The 25,854-nt window shown below is 40.2% G+C and overlaps 1 protein-coding gene across 1 annotated transcript in view; it reads right to left on the bottom strand.

The window, feature by feature from the left end:
* Window positions 1–25,854, bottom strand: part of LOC109408456 (uncharacterized) — a 278,493-nt gene that overhangs the window by 196,729 nt on the left and 55,910 nt on the right. Inside the window, exon 2 of the mRNA XM_062856590.1 lies at window positions 22,937–23,655. Coding sequence (XP_062712574.1) covers window positions 22,937–22,994 — 58 coding nt within the window. The 5' untranslated portion in view covers window positions 22,995–23,655. The remainder of the gene's footprint in view (window positions 1–22,936; window positions 23,656–25,854) is intronic.

Genomic DNA, 25,854 nt, shown 5'->3' with positions numbered 1-25,854 from the left:
CCGCAGGTAGAAGTGCAGGTCGCCAAGCCAAGGCGTAGGAAGGCAGGTGCCAGGCGCGAAAAAGGTGACGCTATCGTCATCAAGACCGAACAGTCGAAATACTCGGACGTCTTGAAGGCGATGAGGTGCGACGCCAAGCTCGAGGGTCTTGGAGCCGACGTACGCAGTATCAGACGTACTCGCACGGGCGAAATGATCCTGGAGCTTAAGCGCCAGAAGGATCACAAGGGCGCCGCCTACAAGAGGCTGGCAGAAGAGGTCCTTGGAGATGGAGTGGAGGTGAGGGCTCTTACGCATGAGGCGACTCTGAAGGTCAAAGACCTAGACGAGATCACCGAAGCGGAAGAGCTCGTCACGGTACTGCGGCAACAGTGCGATGTTCAGGTGGCCGCCACAGCCGTCAGGCTGCGGAAGGGGCCAGCAGGGACACAGATAGCTCTGGTTCAGCTACCTGTGGCGGATGTTAAAAAGTCCGTTAAAGTAGGGAGTATTAAGGTGGGCTGGTGTGTTTGTCACCTGACATTCCACGAGCCACCTGAGGTTTGCTTCAGGTGTCTGGAACCAGGACACAAGTCGTGGGACTGCAAAGGCCCCGACAGGCGCAAACTGTGTAGGCGATGCGGCGCTGAAGGTCATAAGGCCCAAAGCCGCACGAGTCCGCCCATCTGCATGATCTGTACCGGGAAAACCTCGAAAAACAGACATGCGATGGGTGGTCCAGGGTGCCCGGCCTTTAAGAAAGCCGCAGTGAGCAACAAATCACAGTGCAGGTAACGCAGCTGAACCTGAACCACTGTGATGCGGCTCAGCAACTGCTTTGTCAGGCGGTTTCTGAGTGGGAGACGGATATCGCCATCATTTCGGACCCATACCGAGTACCCGCCGGCAACGGCAACTGGGCCTCGGATGGGACCAGGAAAATGGCGGCGATATGGACGACGGGTAAATACCCCGTGCAGGAGTTGGTGTCTACTACCTATGAGGGCTTCGTGGTCGCCAAAGTAAACGGGGTCTTCTTCTGTAGCTGTTATGCGCCTCCGCGGTGGCCGATCGAGCGGTTCACGCAGATGCTGGACCGCTTAACGACCGTGCTAACAGGGCGAAGGCCGGTGGTAATAGCGGGTGACTTCAATGCCTGGGCTGTGGAATGGGGAAGCCGTTTCACGAACCAGTGGGGTCAGATCCTGCTAGAAACACTGGCCATCTTAGATGTCGACTTGGCTAACGTCGGTACCAAGAGTACCTATAGTCGAAACGGAGCGGAGTCAATTATTGACGTGACCTTTTGTAGTCCTGGCCTAACAAGTAGTTCGAACTGGAGAGTAGATGATGGCTACACTCACAGCGACCACCTGGCGGTTCGCTACAGTATCGACTACAACAACAGCAGACAGCGGATAGAAGAAGAGGCGGCTAGGCCAAGGCCAAGCCCTCGTAGGTGGAAGACATCATACTTCGACGAAGAGGTATTTAGGGAAGCGCTCCGCCGTGAGCGAAACTTACTCGGTTTAGACGGCGACGAGCTGGTAGCGGTGCTCTCACGTGCGTGTGATGCGACCATGCCTAGGAGAGTCCACCCTAGAAATGGGAGGCCACCGGCTTACTGGTGGACCGACGCGATTGCGGACCTGCGCCGCGCCTGCCTACGGGCTAGGCGGCGGATGCAGCGAGCACGATCAGAGGAAGAGCGAAACGAACGGCGGGTGGTGTTCGCCGCTGCAAAAGCCGCGCTCAAGACCGAGATAAGAGCAAGCAAAAAGGCCTGCTTTGAGGGTCTCTGTCAGAGTGCCAATACGAACCCGTGGGGTGATGCCTACAGGATCGTTATGGCCAAGACGAGAGGTGTGATGGCTCCTACAGAGCAATCTCCAGAGATGTTGGAGGGGATCAGTGGAGGACTTTTTCCGCGTCATGATCCTAGTCCTTGGCCTCCTTTCGTAGGACAGCCGGGGACTGGGGCTGGCGATGAGGAGAGGGTCACCGATGTGGAACTTGCGGGGATAGCTAAGTCCCTTAGCGTAGGTAAGGCCCCAGGTCCGGACGGAGTTCCGAACCTGGCCTTAAAAGTAGCTATTGCAGAAGCTCCCGAGATGTTCAGGTCTGCTATGCAGAAATGCCTGGACGAGGGAGTTTTCCCAGAAGCTTGGAAGAGGCAGAGCCTGGTACTATTGCCAAAGGCGGGGAAACCACCCGGAGACCCGTCAGCATATAGACCAATATGCTTGATTGACACGGCGGGGAAAGTGCTCGAAAAGATCATCCTCAATAGAATGTTGAAGTTCACTGAGGGCGTAAATGGTCGCTCGAGCAACCAGTATGGCTTCCGGAAGGGGAGGTCCACCGTAGACGCTATCTTGTCGGTTACAAAAACCGCCGAGAAAGCACTCGAGCCTAAGAGGAGGGGAATTCGCTTTTGCGGGGTAGTGACTCTGGATGTAAGGAATGCATTTAATAGCGCCAGTTGGGCTGCTATTGCTGATGCGCTCTTGCGTCTGGGGATACCGGAGTACTTGTACAAGATTCTCGGAAGCTACTTCCAGAATCGCGTACTAGTATACGACACGGAGGTGGGTCGGAAGTGCTTTCACATAACCTCAGGAGTCCCGCAAGGTTCCATCCTGGGTCCGGTGTTATGGAATGTCATGTACGACGAGGTGTTGAGGTTAGAGTACCCAGTGGGAGTGGTGATTGTCGGATTTGCCGACGATATTACGCTCGAAGTCTACGGTGAAACGATCGAGGAGGTGAAGTTGACTACCGACCACTCGATCAAGGTTGTGGAGGCGTGGATGCGGTCCAGAAAACTGGAGCTGGCTCACCACAAGACAGAGGTGACGGTTGTTAACAACATGCAGTCGGCGCAGCAGACGGAGATCAGTGTAGGAGAGTGCACTATCCTGTCGAAGCGCTCTGTCAAGCACTTGGGCGTGATGATCGACGATAAGCTTACCTTCGGTAGCCACGTCGATTATGCCTGTAAAAGAGCCTCCACAGCTATTGCGGCACTGTCCCGGATGATGTCCAATAGCTCAGCGGTGTACGCCAGTAAGCGCAAGCTTCTGGATAGTGTTGCTACGTCCATACTTAGGTATGGCGGCCCGGCGTGGGGTACCGCGCTAAGTACTGAATGCTACCGACGGAAGCTGGAAAGTACTTACAGGCTTATGTGTCTGAGGGTTGCAAGCGCGTACCGTACCGTGTCACACGACGCTCTCTGTGTCATTACTGGTATGGTGCCCATCAGCATTCTTATCAGTGAGGATATGGAGTGCTTCGAAATGCGCGGCACAAGAGGCATACGCAAGACTGTCAGGATGGCCTCTATGGTCAAATGGCAGCGCGCGTGGGACAGTTCCACCAAAGGAAGGTGGACCCATAGGTTGATACCGAGGGTAGATAGTTGGATTAATAGGCGCCATGGGGAAGTTTCATTCCACCTGACACAGGTCCTTACAGGTCATGGTTGCTTCCGACAGTATCTACACCGTTTCGGGCATGCGGATTCTCCCGAATGCCCAGTGTGCAATGGTTTAGAGGAAACGGCGGAACACGTTTTGTTCGTGTGCCCGCGTTTTCGCACAATTCGTGACCGCATGCTTGCCACATGCGGGGAGGACACAACTCCGGACAACTTGGTCCAGAGAATGTGTAGGGACGAGATTAGCTGGAATGCCGTTTCAACGGCTATCACCCATATCGTCTGGGAGCTACAAAGGAGGTGGCGCGTGGACTCGGAGAATGGCTAGTCCAGATGCAGTACAAGAGGTGGTCCAGGGGTTCGAAGTCGGCTTCGTAGGTCATACCGGTGCCCTGCGGTCGAGATCGACCCTTACAGCGATTAAGTGGCCGCGGAGAGGAAGTCCCGGTAGCGGTGCTGTCGTGGCGTCAGTCTACTGGGTTGGATCTGAGCCCGCGGTTGGAAAGGGGTCCCCGGCAAGGGTTGGGGTAGGTGAGACCCTGCTGTCTGCAACCTACGGATGCAGCTGATAAGGCCTGAAGGGTAGTGATACCCTTGCCTTCAGCAGGTCAGATCGGGTTGCATGTGGGCATCAGTTCTTGATGTCCGCTCAGCAGTAGGGCGCGGGCGGGGTTGACCCTGCCCGCCTTCCGAGGACAAAGGGAGTGGCGAGGACCACTCGGGAAACTGGCTAAGCGCCAGCATGCTATCGTGATGGACTCTCCAGTGCGAGTCATCGATGTTCGTTGCTGCTAGGCTACGGCAGCTAACCTTGAGGGTGCGATATGCACTAGCCCCTCTCTGAAGCAATACCTTCTTGGTGGTTCCGGAGAGACGTAGGGTTTGCCGACCATAGGAATGTGTTTTAGTGGGTCGAGGAGAGAGTAGTCCTGGCTTCTACCGGCATTGTAGAAGACGGCCTCATCCCCACACTACCCTAACCTTCCTGTTAGGGTGTCTGATGAGCAGATTTATCCCCCTATGGTTTAGAAGGGGAAAAAAAAAGCTTAACCTTTCAGTACTCGCGCCAATTTTTGTAACGCGAGCAGTCGCGCGTTGTACTTTGTACAACACCCATACATTCTGAAATATCTAAGGATCCTGATTGTTTGGAAAAGGACTGTCTTTGGCAAAGTTGTTGTAAATTTCATGGGCTACTTGATGCTGACAAAGTTTATTCGTAATACGTCCACTAGGCGGCGCTAGCGAGCAATTTCATGTTATATCTTATATCTCAGGATCCTGATGTCTTAGAAAGATGGTGTCTTCGGCAAAGTTGTTTGGTAGGTAAACGGCTTACAGATTATCGGCCGTTTAACTGGGAATTTCACCACTAGGCGGCGCTAGTGAGCAAATTAACTTTATATCCTATGTATCTCGGGAACCTGATAACTTCGAAAGATGGTGTCTTCGACAAAGTTGTTTGGTAGGTCAAGTACTTACGGATGATTCGCAGTTTAATTTGAAATTTCATCACTTGGCGGCGCTGGTGAGCACGTAAATATTATATATTATGTATCTCTGGACCCTTATTACTTAGAAAGGTAGTGTCTTCGGCAAAGATGTTTGGTATATCAAGGGCTTATAGATGAGTGACAGTTTGATTTCAAATGCCACCACTAGGAGGCGCTAGTGAGCATGTAAATTTTTAATCTCATGTAGCTCAGGATTCCGATTAAAAAGGCACGGGACACCGTCTTCAGCCAGAGGCTGTACAGACTGAACAGAACTTAACACTAGACCATGGACACGACATGCATTACATTCACCAGTGGATAGCATGGTGCGGTTACACGCTTGGTAACGCTAACCGAACGGCCACGAAGCTCCACTTTACTCAGAAAGATGGTGGCTTCGGCAAAGTTGTTTGGTAGATCAAAGACCAAATGGAGGAAAAGTTACCTCTCGTGCCGACCTTCTAAAAGATCGAAAACTTACAGATAGTTGTCCGTTTGAATCGTAATTTCATCACTAGATGACGCTAGTGAACATAAAAAATGTATATGCAATAGTTCTCAGGATCCTGGTTACTAGAAGAGAGATGATGGTTTCGGCGAAGTTGTCAAATAGGTTAAGTGCATTTGGTTGATGGGTCGTTGAAATCAATATTTCGCCAGTAAGTGGTACTAATGAGTATGCAAATTTTATATCTTATCTCCGAGTCTGATTACCTAAGAAGTTGATATCTTTGGCAATGTTGCTTGGTAGATCAAGGGCTTTCAGTTGATTGACCATTTGATTCGTGCCACCAGAAGACGCTAGTTGTAAATTTGCATGAGCATGAACGTGTTATTATTCATCTAGAAAAAAATCAATGAGCTGTAAATTTTTATACTTCCGAAAGTTTCCAAAATTTGAAAATTACACAACTAGTTGATTATAATTTGTTTAAATTTGCACTTGATTGATTAATTTTTTTTAGTAAAATATGCAATATCTGACCGTCGTATTTCAATATACTCTATCTTAAGATTGTCAATGTCACGGGATAAGTACATCCATCCTTTATCAATCAAACAACAATGTCGAAGATATCATCTTTCTAAGTAATCAGGATCTTGAGATATATGAGGTATAAAATTGGAATCCTCACTAGTGCCACCTGGATGTGAATTTGCACGTCATATTTGTCTTCATTAGTTAGTGTTTGATCTACTAAACAACTTTTCTGAAGACACCATATTTCTAAGTAATCAGGGTCCTGAGACATGAGTTATAAAATTTGAATACCCACTAGCGCCACCTAGATGTGGAGTTTCAAACCATACGGCTCTCCATCAGTTAGTGTTCGATCTACTAAACAACTTTGCTGAAGACATCATCTTTCTAAGTAATCAGGATCTTGAGATATATGAGTTATTATATTTGAGTACTCACTGCGCCACCTGGATGCGAAATTCCATATCATACTTGGTTTCATCAGTTAGTGTTTGATCTACTAAACAACTTTGCAAAAGACACCATCTTTCTAAGTAATCAGGGTCCTGAGATGTATGAGTAATAAAATTTCAATGCCCACTAGCGCCACCTACATGTGGAGTTTCAAACCAAACGGCTCTCCATCAGTTAGTGTTTGACCAACCAAACAACTTTGCCGAAGACACCATCTTTCTAAGTACTCAGGATTCTGAGTTATATGGGATATAAAAATTACATGCTCACTAGCGCCGCCTATCGGTTGAAATCTGAATTTCTCAGACCATTCCGCGAAGGCCCTTGATATCCCAAGTAACTTTGCCGAAGACACCATATTTCTAGATCATTTAGATTTTGAAATACACTAATTCACATTCAACTGTCTATCTTATCTTAAATATAGTACGTTCTTCATATTGCGATTTTCAATTTTCCGCATTATAAGGAGTTATACTGTTTTCAAAAAAGGTCTTATAATATTCAAAATAAGATTCCTGTAGAATACATTTGGGTTTGACATCGATAGAAAAGATGATTTCAAAGTAACAGTCGATAATTCTCATGTGTTGTACAAAGTACAACAGCGCGATTAACGGAAGGTTAATGGCTTACAGTCAAAAAAGCCCAGAATCGCATATTTTCCCCTATAAATGGAGGTATAGCTCAAAATTGTGACGTGTTAGAGCTATTCTGAGCCCGGATTAGGATTCAGCGGCCCAAAATCCTTCGGAGACACATAAGTTTGCTCTTGAGACAGACAAAAAGTTATTTTTTGTTACGCTGTGTTATTTATGGACGAGGTTGAAGCGTACACCTCAAAAATATTCGTGATAGAATGAGTGAAGATTCTCGCTACTTTACCAAGATAAGCTCGAATATTCCGTCAGATTCCTTTTGGCCCTTTGGAATCTTAAGTAATATATTTTATGCATTTTGTCAAATACAGATATCTGACATCAAAAACTTTCCAACGAATCTCTCTAAAAAATCTGGTTTTCAAACAGAAAATCTTCGTGAACGTTATAGATTGTAAGCGCTCCACGAACTCATCTTGATATTTTTTTACGATTTACTCAAGGATCTTAATGATAGTAAATTTTCCCAGATATTTCTTGTTTTTTTTTTTAAATAGTTTACAAGAATTCCCGTCAGAGTTTTCAGTGAAATGCTTAGAAGATAATTCCTGAAAAATGTCTGACAGAATCCTTTGAAAATCTCTAGGTGGAATTGCTGAAGGAGCAACAGATGGAATCACTGGCGAACCTTGCGCATGAATCCCTGACAAACACCCTGGTGGAACTCTGGTTGAAATCCCCGGAAGAAATTGAGGCAGAATTTTGGGAAATAGACTTGGTGTAATCTGTGGAGGAAGTATGCTCAAAATCGCACTCCCGGCAAACCCTTGAGACGCCCTAAAACACTTTGAAACACCTGCTCTGATACCTGTTCAAACCTCTTCGAAGCCTTCCTGAAGGCCTGTGAAGCCCCATGAATTCCCTGAAGCGCCCTAAAACACCATGAAACGACTCTAAAGTCTCAAACCCCCAAAAGCCCTGTGATACGGCCTTGAAGCTTATCCGGAAAGCCTGTGAAGCTTATAAACATTTCGAGAATACCTTTGAAATACATAACCTCAAAGCCCACCAAAAACCCATCTAACAACCCTTTAGTATAAGCACTTAAAACGTCTTTGCAACCCCCTGAAGCTCATCCGAAAGTGTGTGTAGCCCCCAAAGATGCCTAAGACCTCAAGACCCTTCTGGAACTCCCTGAAAAGTGCGTAAACACCTTGAAAATTTATCTGAAACATAATAATACCCTAAACCTATTTGACACTCCGTGAAACGTTAGTACGCCTCTAAAATAACCGGTAACCCTCCTGTAACTGCCGGGCAACTCACCGGAAAGCCTGTGAAACCTTCGAAAATTCAACTGGAAACTCATATAAGGCACTGAAACGCCAACAGCTTGAATCGAATCTGAAACTCCCCTGAAGTTCATCCAAAAGCCTGTGAAGCACTCACTGGAATCTTTCTCTAACCCACTGAAATGCCTCCCAACCCCCTAAGAGCTCACCAGAAAGCTTGTGAAATCTCTTACAACTCCGAGAGTCGCCCCTCTCCCCTGCAACTCTCTAGAATGTCTTAATACGCCTCTAAAGTCTCCTCAAACTATTCTAAACCACCTAAGGCCCTAAGGTCCCCTCTCTCAGAGACCACCAAAGAAATATTTTGAATCGCATTGAATCCACCTTGAAACCTCTCTGAAGCCGCCTTAAAATCCCCAGATCCACTTTGGTCCCTCCTCAAACCCCTCTGAAACACCTATGAAATCCTCCTGAAACTCCCTTGAAAAACCTTGAAATCCAGTTAGATGATAAATTCATGTAGTTAACATTATATTTGGGCACCCCTTACCTAAAAGAAGGTTCCGGTGTAGAAACTTTTGGGGAACTCGTTACAAAATACCTTGAATTGTCAGGTGGAAACTCTGGTGGAATTCACTGTAGAACCCGTAATGGAATTGAGGTTCATGAAATAACCGTTTTTACAACTAGACACAACCCTGTGACAAATGAGTAAAAGTGTTATTGCAAAAATTTGTACAATTAAGCAAAACCATGACCACACGACAAGCAGAACAGCAAAATCTTTAAAGACGAAGACGACAAACCGTTTTTCCCTTGAAAAAAAATGCCACACCCAATGGCCGAAACGTCGGGTAAAATAAACAAGTAACTTTAAATGAATTGTATGACTGAGATAGGCACAAATTTAAGTCGATTTCAATACAATTTGGGAATTTATCCTTCGCTAAAAGATTGTTTGAATTAAAAACTATGTGTTATGGCGATCAAACTGTATATACTCAGGGGCCGTCCAAATACCACGTGGACAACTTAGAGGGGGGAGGGGGTTTGAGAAAAGTCCACGCTTGTCCACGGAGAGGGGGGTGGGGGTTTGTCAAATGTCCACGTGGACAATATTGATTTAAGAGAAAAAAAAAATCATCAGCGAAACAAATTCTGTCGTATTATTGATGTGGTTCTTATTCATGAAAGTTTATCTATTATATTATTTTTATTTAATTACTTGTTTTTAGTTGGCGACGGCTACTCAAAGGATGAAATCATAACATTTCATGCCAATTTCTAAATTTATATAGCAAAATTTCTTGAAAAATTATCAAGATTTCGAACTATTTAGTAAAAAATATTAAACAAAATTCTGGAGTTTCAAAATGAAGCGTAGATCGTCACAGTGATGGAGTTTCTATCAGAATTTACGTTAAAATTATAAATGAGTTTTTAGAGGTTTATATCACTTTTTAATACTAGGGGGAATCCATTTAGTACGTCACGCTGAAATTGGGAATTCTCGACCCCCCCTCTCCCTTCATACGGGGTTTTCCTATACTTATTACATTGGTTGTCACACTTTCACAACCCCCCTCCCCCTCAAATCGTGACGTACTTTATGGATGACCCCCTACTTCAAAGTTTTGAAATACATATCTGTAAATACTTCCAAATAAAGAATCTTTGCAGGTAATTTTTTTTTTCTATTTTATACTACTCATTGCAGTATCATAATGACCTACTTATTAGTACCGGTTCATTATGCAACTAAAATGATTTGCATAATAAAAATTAGTTGCATAATTTTCATAATGCAACTCATTTGAGTTGCATTATGAAAAAAATATTGCATAAGATCGTATGAAACTCGTTGCAAAATCTGGTTTTTCAGCACTCTTCGTATTTATCCACCTCGGCAAGCCTCGTTGGATAAATGTACGACAACTCGTTACATAAATAACTATTATGCAATTCAGTATCATAATTTCTATTTAATACTACCCATTTCAGTATCATAAGGACCTACTTTTTCGTACCGGTTCACTATGCAACTGAAATGAGTTGCATAATGAAAAATAGTTGTATAATGTTCATAATGCAACTCATTTGAGTTGCATTATGAACATTATGCAACTCAAATGAGTTGCATTATGAAAAAAATCATCGTATAAAATTTTGTATGGAACTCGTTGCAAAACTCGATTTTTTCAGCACTCTTCGTATTTATCCAACTCGGCATGCATCAGCTTTTTGCAACTCATTACATAAATAACTATTATAGCACTTTAAAGTCAAAATCATATCACAATGGGTGAGTTTTGAAACTACACTATGCACTTTTGAAATGTTGCTGTAATCATTTTTTGGGCAAAGATTAAAAAAAAACATAATCTTTGATATTTTTCATAATACAAAAGCATAAAAGTCATCTATATCCCTTTCGGGACGGAGCGCAAAAAAGTGAAATTTCCATACAAATTGGTCAACTTTGGCTCTCTAGAACTCTTAGATTTCCCAAAAAAGCAACAATTATTTTTCCTCATTTGAAAGAACTACTCTTTATCTTTCGATTTCTTGCTTTGACTACGTGGATAAATCGGAAATAAAATATATACGACAGATAAAACTTTTTCATGTTTTACGGTTTTTGTCCACTTTTTGCTTACTTTGTCGTGGTAAATATCACAGGCAACGTAAACTAAAGTTTGTTTGCGCACATACAAGTATGAGTAATGGCTGAATTATTGAAATAGTTTACATCACATAAAACAAAGTCTAAACAGATGAAAAATAAATGCAAAACTGTTACCGCTCAACAGCACAATTGTGCTGGTTCGTCACGAAAGGGATATATATGGGACAATCATGGGTTGAACATTCAGAGAGCCATGGTAGCCTGTGTAGATAATTTGAAATACGAAAATATTCGTAATATATAAAATTAAGAAATATATTTTGTTTAATGCATCATATTCTGAAAAAAAAAACACTTTAAAACGAATTAAAAAATCAGTTTTTTTTTAAATAAAAAAACGAAACATTTTTTTCTGAAGTCCACGTGGACATTAGGGGAGGGGGGTAGGGGTCAGTGAAAAGTCCACGCTTGTCCACGAGGAGGGGGGAGGGGGTCAAAAATCACGATTTTTCTGTCCACGTGGTATATGGACGGCCCCTCATTAGAAACATCATGTTAACCCGCTGTTTCATTTTGCCCCATTCGTTTAAACTTGCCCCACCTTATTTGCTATTTTTTGGTTTCGTCGGAAACCGTTTCAAGTTTGAGTGCTTTCTAAGTTGATGATTATATTGATAATATTCAAGTCTAAAAACAACTGTCAGCATATGTACTGTAGATATTTATTGAACAATCTGATAGTTTTATTTATCACATGCTTAAGATACCTTAACTCAGCCCAATTAGGTGAAATTCCATTGCATGTAATTTCCATTAAATTGAATGCCATCGTCATTATCGAATCTTTCACCAGTCTGACACGCAGAATTTCAGATGCTGCTCCACCTTCATCACCGAAATTCCTAGGTGGAAAACTTTTCGCCGTTGCATTCATTTCTTTCGATTCCAGCGTTAAGAAAGTTCAATCTTCACGCCGCCTCCCACTTAGACACTTCCTTCCGTCCGTGGAACACCGTTACAGCTGTCGCATACCTGCCGGAGAGAAGAAATCCCGTGCTGTCTGACAAGCTTGGCTCGATCCGCTATTCACCATCCTCAGCTGTTGAGAGGAAAAAATTTTAATTACTACTAAACACCCTCGTGGTGTATTAAACGACCACACTCAGCCACCCTCAACCCCCCAACCTAAGCTAACATCCGACCCAGCAGCCACTAGCTACTAGTGGTGCAAGCAGGAAAGTGAGGTTAGAACTTTCCTCCTCCGCCCAACTCATCGCATCGGCAAGTGGCGCGCAATGGCGGCGGCGTTTTTCTTGAAGGATGATTCTCATATTCTAAGAACACTTGTACAAGACTCTTTCTGCAGGTCTTCAGGAGCCACATCAGCAGCCACCGCCGTCATCACCATCATAACAAACAACGCGTTGTACCTTCCTGGTAGGGAGGGGGAACATGGGACATCCCCCCTTTTGCAGTCAGTTTTTTTTTCTCTATTTCTGCGACCTGACCTGACCGACTCAGGGCATTGTTGACGATTGCCTCGAGTGTTGTTATGCTCTTCAATCTCACTTTTGCCTGTGTAGTGGATGAATGGCTTGGAAAGCGGATGGAGCAACGTTTTCCTCTAAAATGGAGGAAGTTAGTAACAGGCTTGGGTGGCGGTGCGATGGTGACATTCTGACATTATTTTGCGATGGCGAATCTGACCTTACGTAGGGATGTGTTGGGTGCAATCATGGTCGGCACGATTTCACAGCTTGAGGTTAGCTAATAGAGGAAGCGGACAGCTGAAGTGATAAGTGTAAACATAATTGAAAAATGCAATGACGTTGTAGGCTTGAACGGATTTGAAGATCGATTGAAATCAATTATGGACAGTTATTGAAAACACCACATTTGAAAAATGTCGTATTATTTTTCAAGATACAATTTTGCCACTGAAAGTTAAAGGCTGAGCAAATCATGCTGGTATCAGCTCGAATCAATCTGTGTTACTCATTTGACTGGCGGGCAACAGCCAGTCAAAAATCTTGTATGCGACGGAAAATGTGCACGGAATAGCTGGAACTCTGAACACACATAACTTTGGTCAAAATTTGGCAGAAATGGATCACGAGCAGGACAAAATGGTTTCTAGATGTTTGCCCGATCAAAGAATTCGCGTTGGTGGTTATCACAGATGAGAGGAACAAGAACAGATGGATGAAAAGTTCCAGGAAAAGACGGAATAGTGCGTTAAGTAGACATTTTCACACCTAGCAGAGCTCTGAGGAGAGCTATCGCTAAACTGGTGATACTGGCTATTGAACCAGAGCATGGTGGCTCCATAGAGGATGACACACGTCCATAACCAAGTGCGACATGCGAAGGAGGATGTCTCCGGAAAGCCCCTTGGTTGAAGAGCTAAAATAATGACCTAACGAGCGAATGTCAGGAAAGGGGGGAGACGATTAGGTTAAAATTAATTGTAAAGTTTTTTTGGAAAAATTTCGGCTTGCAGTCTAACAAATTGCGTTGATTAATTACATATCATCGCCGACGTTTCGGTCCGGCTATTGGACCCTGAAGATGGTCCAATAGCCGGACCGAAACGTCGGCGATGATATGTAATTAATCAACGCAATTTGTTAGACTGCAAGCCGAAATTTTTCCAAAAAAACAACCATCATACAGTCGAAACTTGTAATTAATTGTAAAGATTAGTTGAATTATGGTTGCTTTTACGTCTAAAATTTTCAGTTGCAGATCGTTTTTGGATTCTCTAAATAATTATTTGTTCGTCGAAATACTTGTTCGACCACTAAATTGCAAGTAGCAGTGAACTGGATGAGAACATCAATTAACTGACTAGCAGTGCCTCCGAGGTTACTCCAAGTTACTCACTGAGTAACTAGCTCTATCTAAAAATCAAGTTTAAGAATACACTTCTTTGAAAAAGTTATCCTTTCTTGTTTTCGTTTACACATAGTTTTACTCAAGTTTTAGGATATTCTAAAATCTATCAAGGAATCGTTTGGAAATTTTATTTCTAATGTTCATTCTAGAAAATCTTGCAGGATTGCTTCGGAAATTCCTTCATGAAATTCAGCTGAAATTCTTTAGAAATTCCTCCTAAAATTCGTAGAGAGATTCCTCAAGAAACTTTACAAAGAATTGATTTAGAAAACCATTAAAAAAATTCTTCAAAAAATCTTCCAATGATTTCTTCAGAAAAAAATCCAGGAAATTGTTTAAAAATTCCTTGAGTGATTCTTTAAGATAGTCTTTCATGAAAACTTTAGTGATTCTACCAGGGATTCCTATACATATTATATGAATATCCCCAGAAATTCTAGGAATCTATAAAAAAATCTTTCAATAATTCTTCCAGCGAATCGTTTATTTATTTCTCCAGCGCTCCCTTCAGACATACCCTTAAATATTTATTCGGAAATTTTTCCAAGAATTCGTTTAGGAAGTTTTTCATGGAATTCTTCTGAAACTTTACCTGGAATTATCTCAGAAATTTTACTAGGGTGTCCTTTATAAAATACATCTGAAGAAATCGAAGTTTGACTTGTATTATTTTCTACAGTTTTATATTTCGACGGGCTTGGTGGTCTACAGGGTGCGTGCGGTAATTTTGCACTAACCTTCAAACAGGAATATTTCATCAAAGGGTTGCAATGAAAATATAAATCCCACATCATCAAATGCACCATATTGCTAGTGAACTGTGAAAAATATAAAACTATTAATAATCAAAAACGTGGTGGTATGAGAAAACATTTTCAGATCCCATGTTTTACACTAGCGCGTCCAAGAACATTTCGGGTTCTACTATTTGTTGTGTAAATAAGACAAAATCAGTAAATGTAATGTGTAAAAGCCCGATACATGATACACGAGACGTAATGATACAGATATGCTTCAAAAATTATAATTTAAATAATTTTGACGTGGTGATTTTAGCACATTTTCGAATAGCATCAATAAAAACTGGTTGTTTTTTCGATACACTAAGTCTAGGGTACAACCTTTTTTTTAGCAAGTATCGGATCACTTAGCGGTCTTCAACAAAGATGTTCCGCATAGAATTCCCTATAATTATTCTAAAAATAAGGGTTATTGAACGCTTCCAGTGCCATCTAGTGGCAGAAAACTAAAACTATGCCATTCCTGCACATATTTGTACCAGTTTTACCATATAAACTTCAGACTAGTCGAGCGATACCTAAGACCTTATCAATTCAGCTCAAATTTGTGATGTAGCTTATGGGAGTCTAAAACAGCAAATTGAGGTGGTCAGACTTAGGATATTTTAGTTTTAAATTTTCTCATAAATGTTTGAGCAGCCCTAGTAGAATACCATTGCTCAAATTAGAATTTCCGACTTCTTCCAGTTATTTCTCTGCTATCTTCCATTCCAGTGATATAGTTTTTTGTAGGTAACAAGCCAATGGAATCCCCCAACTACACTGAAAAAATCAGCTTCATAGCGTTCTTGACAGCTGAGAAAATGCAGATAGTATGCAGCTGCTCCATATATTTATACTCAAGTTGTTCGCATTTTCGTCTTCTAGAAACCTCTTTTTCAAATTTATGGGATATTTTTGAACGGCACACATAACGATGATACCATTGGAGCACCTCGTACAAAAAATATTCTAGTTTTACCTAAAATAACACAATCGTTGACCAAAATATAGAGAACAACACTAAAATGGACTTGCAGCGGTTCTCAGGATCGTTCAAAAAAGGTTATCGATATTACGACCATTTTTTTCTTCCTAAATCATTGAAATAATCACAATTGTTCGCGAAAAAATCATTTAGTATAGATCTATTGTCGAATTCTTTTTAAAACGTGTTTTATGATTACGATATGATTTAGTGCAAAAATATCGCACGCACCATGATTCTGATTCGTATGCAGAAGGCCGTGGGTTCAATCCATGGCCCGTCCCTTTCATTTTAGTTTGTATCTTTCTCTTTCTCTTTCTTGTTCGTATATCAAGATTTGTATCTTTCTGTATAATTTCTCCCTCCTCTCTACATATACAACTCATGTATACATTAAATATGTTCATAGTCATCGCTAGAACCAGAAACTGATTCTCTTCCTTCCAGCTTCCACAGCACAGTGTTGATCTATTAGGTAACTCCTACGATCTATTCGATCAAGCGATCTGTGCCGCATTAACTTCACAGCAATAATCATTATTTATTTATTTATTTATTTATTGACTTCATCTTCAGCATACGCTGTACAGCCTGTATATACTAAACCTAAACATTAATGTAAGTTCCTAATACTGACTTTAAATCTATCTCGGCCAACACTAAAATCGAAATCACTAACATTTAACAAATTAAAACATACTTCTAGAGGGTGATTCTGCCCTAACACGGTACGGTGCCTACTGACTAAGAACAAGGAACGAGAACGGGTACGGCGCACAGGAACGAAGAATCTAGCCTGTTGTAAAAGATCAGGACAGTCAATTCGATTATTTAAAATGTCGTAAGCGAACATTCTCCGCAGGAATATTCGGCGTGCTTGTAAAGTCTCAAGTTTGATAAGTTCACAACGGTGCTCATAGGGGGGAAGTCTCAGTGTGTCATTCCATGGGAGTCTTCGTAAAGCAAACCGCACAAAGCAACGCTGCACTCTCTCAATACGTGCTATATGTGAGTTATGGTATGGTGCCCATATTTGAACCGCATATTCAAGAATACTACGAACAAGAGAGCAATATACAGTCTTTAGCGCATACACATCACGGAACTCCAACGCGTTCCGACGAACGAAACCCAACACTGCGAAGGCCTTGGCAGTAGTCATCGTGATGTGCTTGTTTAAATCCAGTTTACTATCCATCGTCACTCCCAGATCATTAATGGACGTCACACGTTCGATGCCGACACCGTTTGCCACGTAGCGATAGTTGAAATGTCTTCGAGATTTGGTAAAGCTTATTACTTTACACTTCGACGCGTTTATCTCCATGCCGTTCAAAACACACCAGCTTTCTATCGTTTCAATGTCTTGTTGCAAGGCGGCACAAACCAGAGTAGAGCTGATGATACGGTAGATCTTTACATCGTCTGCGTACACGAGGTGGTGCGAATGTAGTCGTTGGCTCAGGTCATTAATAAAAATAATGAAGATAAGAGGACCGAGGTGGCTCCCTTGCGGTACGCCAGATGGAGTTCCAAAGCAAGTGGACTTATCGAATCCCAGTTTTACGTAGGCAGAACGTTCACGCAAGTATGACCGTAGCCACTTCACCAACCAGTTTGGAAAACCAAGTTGCTCGAGTTTCTTCAACGCAAGTTCGTGGGGGACTTTATCAAAAGCTTTGGCAAAATCTACGTAGATACTGTCCACTTGGTAGCGTTTTTCCATGCTAGAGTTCAACGCCATGAGATTTGTAGTAGTGGACCTGCTCTTCACAAACCCATGTTGATACTGCGATATTATAGGTTTGGCAGCTATGTACATTTTCTCGTGCACCATTAGTTCCAATGTATTGGCTAAGCAACAAAGAATGGAAATCGGCCTATAGTTAGAAACGTCATGAACATTTCCAGCCTTGTAGATGGGCGTGACAGCAGAGAGCTTCCAGACATCCGGAAAGACAGCTGACGATAGCGACAGGTTGAATAATCGGCAAATGGGGGGCCCGAGTTCATTAGCGCATCGTTGAATGAACGCTGGAGGCAGTTAATCCGGTACAGGACCTTTGGACGGATCCACAGAGTTTAAAGCACTGATGACGTCAGCTACAGTGAATGTGAATGTGAATGTGAATGTGAATGTGAATGTGTGAATGTGTGAATAATCACACAAGTCTGTCACCTTACGCCTGGCATCCACGCGCCATTGTGTGCACCTTCTGCCAACCATATAACACCAACACTCTGACATTGGCATTAATTTGTGCAAACGCAGAGGTATATTCGGTCTGCTATGGATACAAACGATTGCAATCATCAGTTTCTTCCCCTTCCCCACATTGACCTGCAACCTGACGTGACAGATGCCATTGTTGCATTCGAGCTGTGGTTTCGTCATATCTTCACCCCAAAAATAGAAGATCACCAACGCTCACATACTGTAGATGTCTACTAGTCCCCGGCAGAGATATCATTGCTTTCTAGCTGGTCTGGCGATACTGAGGTAGTATCCACGGGCGGTCAATCAAGCTCAAGCTCAAGATCCTGAAGCTTTATATTTCTTTATTAGTTAGATTTTCGGCGTTAGGCTGGTTTACCTTCGCATTTAGAAGTTTTCCTCGGAAATTTCTCAAAGCAATTCAATATTTTTCTTGAAATATTCGCAGGAATGTCTTAAGGATTTATTAAATTCTTCTGGAGATTCTTGCACAACTTTCAGTGGTTCTGGCAGGAATTCTTCCAGAGAACCCTGGAGAAATTCATAAGATATTCTTTCGGAAATTTCTCTAGCATTTTCTTTAAGGGTACCTGTAAGATTTTTTACATGGATTCAGAAATTCCCCCAGAAGTAGTTTATAAAAACTTCTACAGCAATTCCATTGGAAATTGCAAACTAGATTCTCTCAGTATTTTTTTTAAAGAAAGTGCTGCGGATACTCTCCTGGTATTATTTCAGGGATTTCTGAAATTCCTCCTGAGATGCTTCCAAAAATAACGATTAGAAATTGTTACAGTTATTATGCAAAAGATTTATTCAAAAACTCCTTCATTGATTCTTATAGTAATTTATCCATGGATGGATACCTTCTGCAATTTCTTCAGGGCCCCTCTTTCGAAAATAAGAAAAAAAACCCGTTAAATGATTGTAGTGTAGCTTTTTAGCGTAATAAATCGATTGACCTGAATGACTATTCTGGTTAAAATATTGTTAAAATATATAAATATTAACGGCATGGTGCGTCAAGCAGACAATTCTACACCAAGTGAAGTCCTGAGAAGAGTTTTCGCTATACTGGGGATTGAATGTTGAATAAGAAGATGGTGGCTCTATAGAGGATGCAAGGATGACCCCAGAAAGCCCCTTGGTTGAAGAGCTAAAATAATGACCCAATGAGAGAATGCCAGGAAAGGGAGAGTCGATTAGGTTAATATCATTGAACAAAATTGAATAACCACAACTGAATTTTAAAGCAGCAGAAAAACATCACTTTTTGCAAATTATTGAATTTACGTAGAGTTTATTAGCGTAATGAATCGATTGACCTGGAGGACCATTTTGGTTAAAATGTAGGTAAAATATTAAAAAAAAACTCCAGGGACTCTTTCAGTATTTTAAAGACTTCTTTTGGAAAGTATTTCTTCAAAAGTTCTTCCTTAAAATTTTCTGCAAGAATTTTTGCAGAAATCCCTACAAAGCTTCTTTTTAAAATTGCTTCTGCGATTTCGTCAGAAATATACCTAGGTGATATTCCTTCAAAAAATTCTCCAGAGATTTTTCAGGAGTTCTTCCTATAGTTTTACCAAAAAATTGGAGAAATTCTTGAATTTCCGAAGTAATTTCCTAAGAAAGTTTGAAGGAAAAACCTTTTGAAGAATTTCTGAAGCAATTTGTTGTAAGCAAGTTCTAGAGGAGTTTCCGGAGAAATTCCGCTTGAGTTTGTCATTGAAACCCTAGAGAAAATTCTAAAGCAATGCTTGAAATAAATCCTGCTGATGCTTCAGCAGAAATACTTTGAAGATTTTTTTGTATGTACAACTACTCAAGATATCAAGTGGAAATCCCGATGAAATTGAAAAAAAAAAATCCCGGAGGATTTTTTAAGATGTCACTGTGGAAATTGCTGATGGTACTCTTAGAATTATTTATTGGAAAATTTCTAGAGAAGGGCCAAGAGTTAAAGCTCAGAAAAAACTTCTGAAATAAAATGACTGAAAAATATAGGAAGCAAGTCTAAAAAAATCTCAAAATGAATTTAGGAAGCAGTCCTTGGATGCATCCCTTGAGTGACTGTTGGAGAAATCCCTAGAGGAACTTCCATAATCGTGGAGGAATTTCTGAAGAAATTTCCTAGGAAATCACTGCAACATCTGACCTGAAAGAACTTATGGAGGAATTCTAACAAGAATTTCTCAAACAATTCCCCCAAAAAAAAAGAAAACTCAGAAGGCATCCGTAGATGTATTCGTGCAAGAATCTCTGGAAGAATCTGCGAAGAAACTTATGCAGAAATCTCTGAAGGAATTCCTGGTAATGTTTCTAGATGTAATCCTAAAAGAAACTGAAAAGAAATGGCTGGCGGAGGTATTCCTTGTGAGTAATTTCAAAAAGCTTTTCTGGTGAGAATTCAAAATTAATTCCTTAGGAAATCGTCAAGAAACATTGCTGGAGGAACTTTTGATAGAATCCCTGAAAGAATTGCTTAAGAAATTTCTGGAGGAATGCATGTACTAATTTCTGAAGAAATCTTTGAAGGATTTTTTTAAAACCCAGAAAGAATTTTCGGATGAATATCTGGTTATATTCCTAAAGAAACCCATTGACTAATCCGAAAAACGAATCTTTCTAAAAAATTCTAGAGAAGCTCATGAAGATGTTCCAGGGAAAATCCTCGGATGAGTTCCCGAGAGAATCCATGTAGGAATTTTATAGTTTTCGTTGTAGAACAGCACGTGGTGCTCTTTCGCAAGAAATTTACGGCAAAATTCGTGAACGAGTCGAGTAAAGTCGACAATTTCAAAGTGGATTTACTAAAAATTTAATAGGAATAATTGTTGGAGAAATCTTAGACGAATTTTTGATGATTCTTTTTATGAAATTCTTTAGGAATTAGTAGTTTTTTCTGAACCTACTGAAACTTTTGTTTTTAATTCTTGAGGATCTTTCCATATGTGAACATTTGGAGCCTTTTATAAACCAGGTGGATCATGGATGTGAAGCCAAATATTTTAATACTAGATACTCTGGAATTGTCTTATATTGTAAATCCTAATGAAACCATGCATTTTCGAGTGATACATCGTGTTTTTGTATCCATAGTTTCAAAAAGATTAAAAATATGATAAAATTTAAAAGAAATCTGGTTAGTGGAAATATGAGTTTTTATTATCCAGAAATCATATCTAAAAAAAAAACTATCATTTCTATTTTTTGATTTGTTATGGCAAATTTTTCGATAATATTTAAAAAAAACAACAGGGTACTCCTGTGCTCTCCAGACAATGGAAACGTAAAATAACTAATATGGTGCAGGCATCGGTTTTTCCAGTCTAAGAGAAATATTTTTTATAAAAATAGCCAATATTCCTATGAAAACTACCAATGTATCAAAAGAAAGATTTTAATATATATTTTGAAGGAAAAATGCGGAAATCAAGCTCATATTAGATTTTTGAATTGAATGTGACACTTGGCAGCAGGGATGCCAGATTTTTTTTTTTTGAAAAATCTGTATCACTGTTTTCTAAAATCTGTATCCCATATAAAAATAAAATGGCCCCTCTAGCTCAAAAATCTGTATTTCTTATAAAACGTAATATCCACGGATGCTCAAAAATCTGTATAATACAGATAAATCTGTATATATAGCATCCCTGCTTGGTAGAACAGAAGCACTGCATCAGTTTTGGCCATATTCTCAACTTTCCAAGCAGGTGTATTTCTAATGGGAGTGGCCAAAATAGAAGAACCCTGGCCAAAATAGATACATGAGAGCTGATTTTTCAAGATTTTTTTTTCTATCACAATTTTAATCAAAATCAATGGCTTTCACAGCTGTGAATTTATTTCGGTTTGGATTGCAACAGGCTGAATAACGTACTATGGCCAAACACCTGACTGGCCAAAACTTATGCTTCTACCTTATATGATTTTACATATTTATTGTAACTCAACACAATGTAGCTCTTTCAACGTATTTTACCTAGAAATTGCAACTCAATATCTTTCAAAAAAGGTTTCTCCAGAGAGGCATGCCAAGTTCCAGTGGGATCGTAGAACCACAAAGAAGAATGATGCTTCATAAAAAAAATGAATAAAAGGAAAATGAAATTGGCCAGCTTGTTCAAAAGCCACGATTTTGTTTTTAAATTGTTGGTTTCAAATACTCTGACTTTTTGGACCACCCCATCTTAAAATTGATCAATTCAATTATTCTGCCATTACGAGAAAGGCAAAAAATATCAGCCATTCCATAGAAAAAACGATGTAGTGCTCCGATTACTCCGATTACCGTGAAACTTGGTGGATTCATTGAAAATAATTAGAACCGTATTTTTTTTATTTCGTTATCAGGGTGACCAATTTTCAGATAGGGTGGTCCTAAAAATCAAGTTTTTCTAAACTATTTTTTTCAAAAAACTATAACTTTTGAGTCAGTTTTTTGTTTGAAAGCATTTCAATAGTTTCAAGGATAAATACGTTGAAGGGGTCAAATAGTGTAGAGGTGTAAAAAATATGCAATTATTTTGGTATTTTCAAGTTTTCGTGACCAAAGAGGTACCCTGGTTTTATATTATTTTCAGAAAATTCAGGAATTTTGGTGTAATATATGAAAAAAATCAGAGATGTATGTTATTTAGTTTTTGAGATATGATTTTTTTCGCATCTAAACACAAGTTGGCCCCTTCAACGTATTTTTCCTTAAAACATTCAATTCAATAGCTTTCAAACAAAAAAAGTTTTGAAAATTATGATTTTGGGAAAAAAAATAGTTTAAAAAAAAATGATTTTTAGGTTAACCCTATCTGAAAATTGGTCACCCTAATGACGAATTAAAAAAAAAATACGAGTCTAATTATTTACGATGAACTACAAACCCACCAAGTTCCACGATAATCGGAATTGCGCTATATCGTTTTTCTATGGAATGGCTGAAATCGAATATAGTCGATGTGCTTCAAACCCAGTAGGTATCACGATATTCGTAGATCCAGTACCTATATCGATTTTCTATGAGATGACTGTTAGATGTATAGATATGAACACTGTTGGATATATAGTTTTCTCAACCTGTTTAACATTTTACATACCCTTACCATCAGCGAGTACCACAACGACGGAATTGATAACATTTTCCACTGCAACCATTCAAATGCATTGAGAACTGTCTGTTTACTGTCTCTCTACACTTACCGGCATACCCGACGAGCAATCCCAACAGCGGAACTACCAGGTAACTTTTGTTGATCATTTTGATGATGATGCTGACGGAATCTATTTTACGTGAATTGAAATTGGCGTGACCTACAACTATTTTCACGATATAGCACGCCTTTTTTTTTTGAAAGCCTCGTTCCACTGACTGGCTCGGTTGGCTCTATTGCGGAGGGTGGCTGCTATTCACTTTCTTCGTGGAAAATTGAATTACCGACCGATTTGCTTCCTTCCTGTTTTCCCATTCACAACAACACTCGACCTATCTAGTGAGAGAACTATGTACACCACCACTTCGAGCCTATGTACAGGAATATTGCAGATACGGAGAGGAGAACTTCACTTCACTTGAATTTCGTTGGATTATTGACACACAAGTGCAGGGGAAAAATGGCCAATTTCAATCACTTATCGATCTTCGTTGCACAATAAAGACCTTCGCACCTTCTTGAGCTGCCTTCGAAGCAAAATCAGGAACTTTTCACCTTCGGACTCAGTTTTGTTAGGAAATGTAGAAAACTGTTATCAAACCGGTTGTTCGTACAGTAATATCTATTCCAACGCACGGGGTGATGCTTTTGGTTACCCGGTAACTGATGAGACAGACGTATTGGACGGCTTCTGCCAGATGATTGCTAGGAACGATTTATGCCGGTTTTGTGGAGCTCATGAACCCGTTCTGCGTCTTCAATGTTATCCTACGAAAGAAATTAAGAGTGAAGCATAAGTTAGGATTATTTCCTATTTCTGATGGTAAAAATAATTATAGGGATTTATTTTAATGAGATAATCATAATCTTATTAAGCACATCGAAATACCCGATTCTATTTTTTCGCTGCTATCCAGATCTGATCAAAGCAAGAGAAGATAAATCCAATCATGCATGCCCTCGAAGTGAAGAGTAAATCCTTCGGCGAAAACGTAGGTCACAGTTTGTAGAGGATGGTTGCTCAAAAGCAAACCCACTGAAATGGGTAAATCAAATCGCAATCGTAAGATGGATGAGATAATGATAATGATGATGTAAAGCTAGCAGTCAAAAGTCAACTCGATGGTGGTGATGTCGTAAAAGTGATGAAGGAATGAGCAGAAAAGTGAAATCCAAACAAATCAATCATTCAAAGGCGAAGTATTCCTAATATAGACTTAGGATTATTAAAGCTCCGTACCAAATGAAAAATATCAATCTTCCTAAAAATCCTCCTGGTATTCTGTTTTTATTTAAGTTTGTTGAGATTATTTTGCCAAATAGTCTTGGAGAGGTTCTTATTGTTAGAACTATCATAAAACCAAAATAAAAGGTATTAGGTTTTGTGATGGTTATTAAAACCTCCACAAAATTAAATGATCATTAAAATGTTACTTGAGCTGCCAGAGTTGTTCCAGAGACTACTTCGGGTATTTTTTTCTGCTATTCAGGGTTTATTTCTGGAGCTTCGGCTGGGATCCTTTCTGGACCTCCTCCAGTGATGTCTTTTGAAGTTCTTCAAGAAATTTCTCTTAACCTTTTGGAGCCGATTTTTTTCGCCGCTGTCGACGCAACCTCGCTGGTGTCGAACACGTTTGTTATGCTCGGTTTCATCGTCGGGGTCATATATGACCCCTCCGGCGCCAAAGGGTTAAATTACCTTTAGGATTTAGAGTTGAATCAATACATACCTTACCGGTCAGACTAAAGGGTGATACGGTCAAAATTTGGTCACACAATTTGTTTCATAACTGGAGACTGCGTACACCAAAACAGCTGATTTTTGGACCAGTAATGGTACATTATATGTAGCTTATACCATAATTTTTTTTTTTTCAAAATCGGTTTAGTATTTGCGGAGATATTGTGAATCCTGAAAACTGCAATTTTAAAATTTTGTACAAAGAGGATTAAAAAATAAGAATACATTTTTACTCTTTTATTTATAGAGCCAATTTCAATAAAAAAAAATCTATTTGCAAAGTATACATATCAAAATGTTGTGTAAAAATTTCATTCAATTTGATCCAGCCGTTACATAGTTGGTCAAATTTTGTCAAATTTTGTCAAGTCAAGTCAAATTTTGTTCACACAATTTTTTTCATAACTTTAAACTGCGTACACCTAAACAGCTGATTTTTGGATCAGTAATGGTACATTATATGTAGCTTGTACCATCAATTTTTTATCAAAATCGGTCTAATATTTGCGAAGATATTGTTGAACCCTGAGATTTGCAATTTTAAAATTTTGTGCACAAATAAGAACACATTTTTACTATTTCATTTATAGAGCCAGAGATACTTATCCGATTTCAATGGAAATTTTTCTGTATGTAAAGTATGCATATCAAAATGTTGTGTAAAAATTTCATTCAATATGATCCAGCCGTTACAAAGTTATATTTGCTTAAGTGGCACCCGATCAGTTTTTTTCATATTCAAACTGCTACAACTTTGAAAGTATTCATACAAAATGGCTCAAAATTTTACTAAGTACATATTTATATAAAAGGATTATACTGTAAAATTTTGATAAAAATCGGAGCAGTATTGGTAGTTCTACAATCAAAATTGTGCTTCACTGACCTTAAATTTCCGAAAATTTACTATGGAGCACCTTTGTTCAAAATTTTAAAAAGGTTGGTCGATGGTTTTATGTATATATCAGCCAATACTTAATCGATTTTGATGAAAATTTTATATATTTTATATAATGTAGCATTACTGGTCCAAAAATCAGCTGTTTTGGTGTACGCAGTCCAAAGTTATGAAAAAAAATGTGTGACCAAATTTTGACCGTATCACCCTTTAAGTGACCTCTGTTGTACATAGGAGTCGTCTCCATTCTGCTCGGTCCATAGCTGCGTGTTCTGCACTCTGCAAAGGGTCCGCTGATCGTCCTTCACTTGATCGACCCACCTAGCTC

Source organism: Aedes albopictus, chromosome 3 (assembly GCF_035046485.1).
Source record: "Aedes albopictus strain Foshan chromosome 3, AalbF5, whole genome shotgun sequence".
Taxonomy (NCBI): Eukaryota; Metazoa; Arthropoda; class Insecta; order Diptera; family Culicidae; genus Aedes; species Aedes albopictus.
The sequence above is the reverse complement of the archived record's forward strand: the minus strand, read 5'-3'. Positions and strand labels throughout refer to the sequence as shown.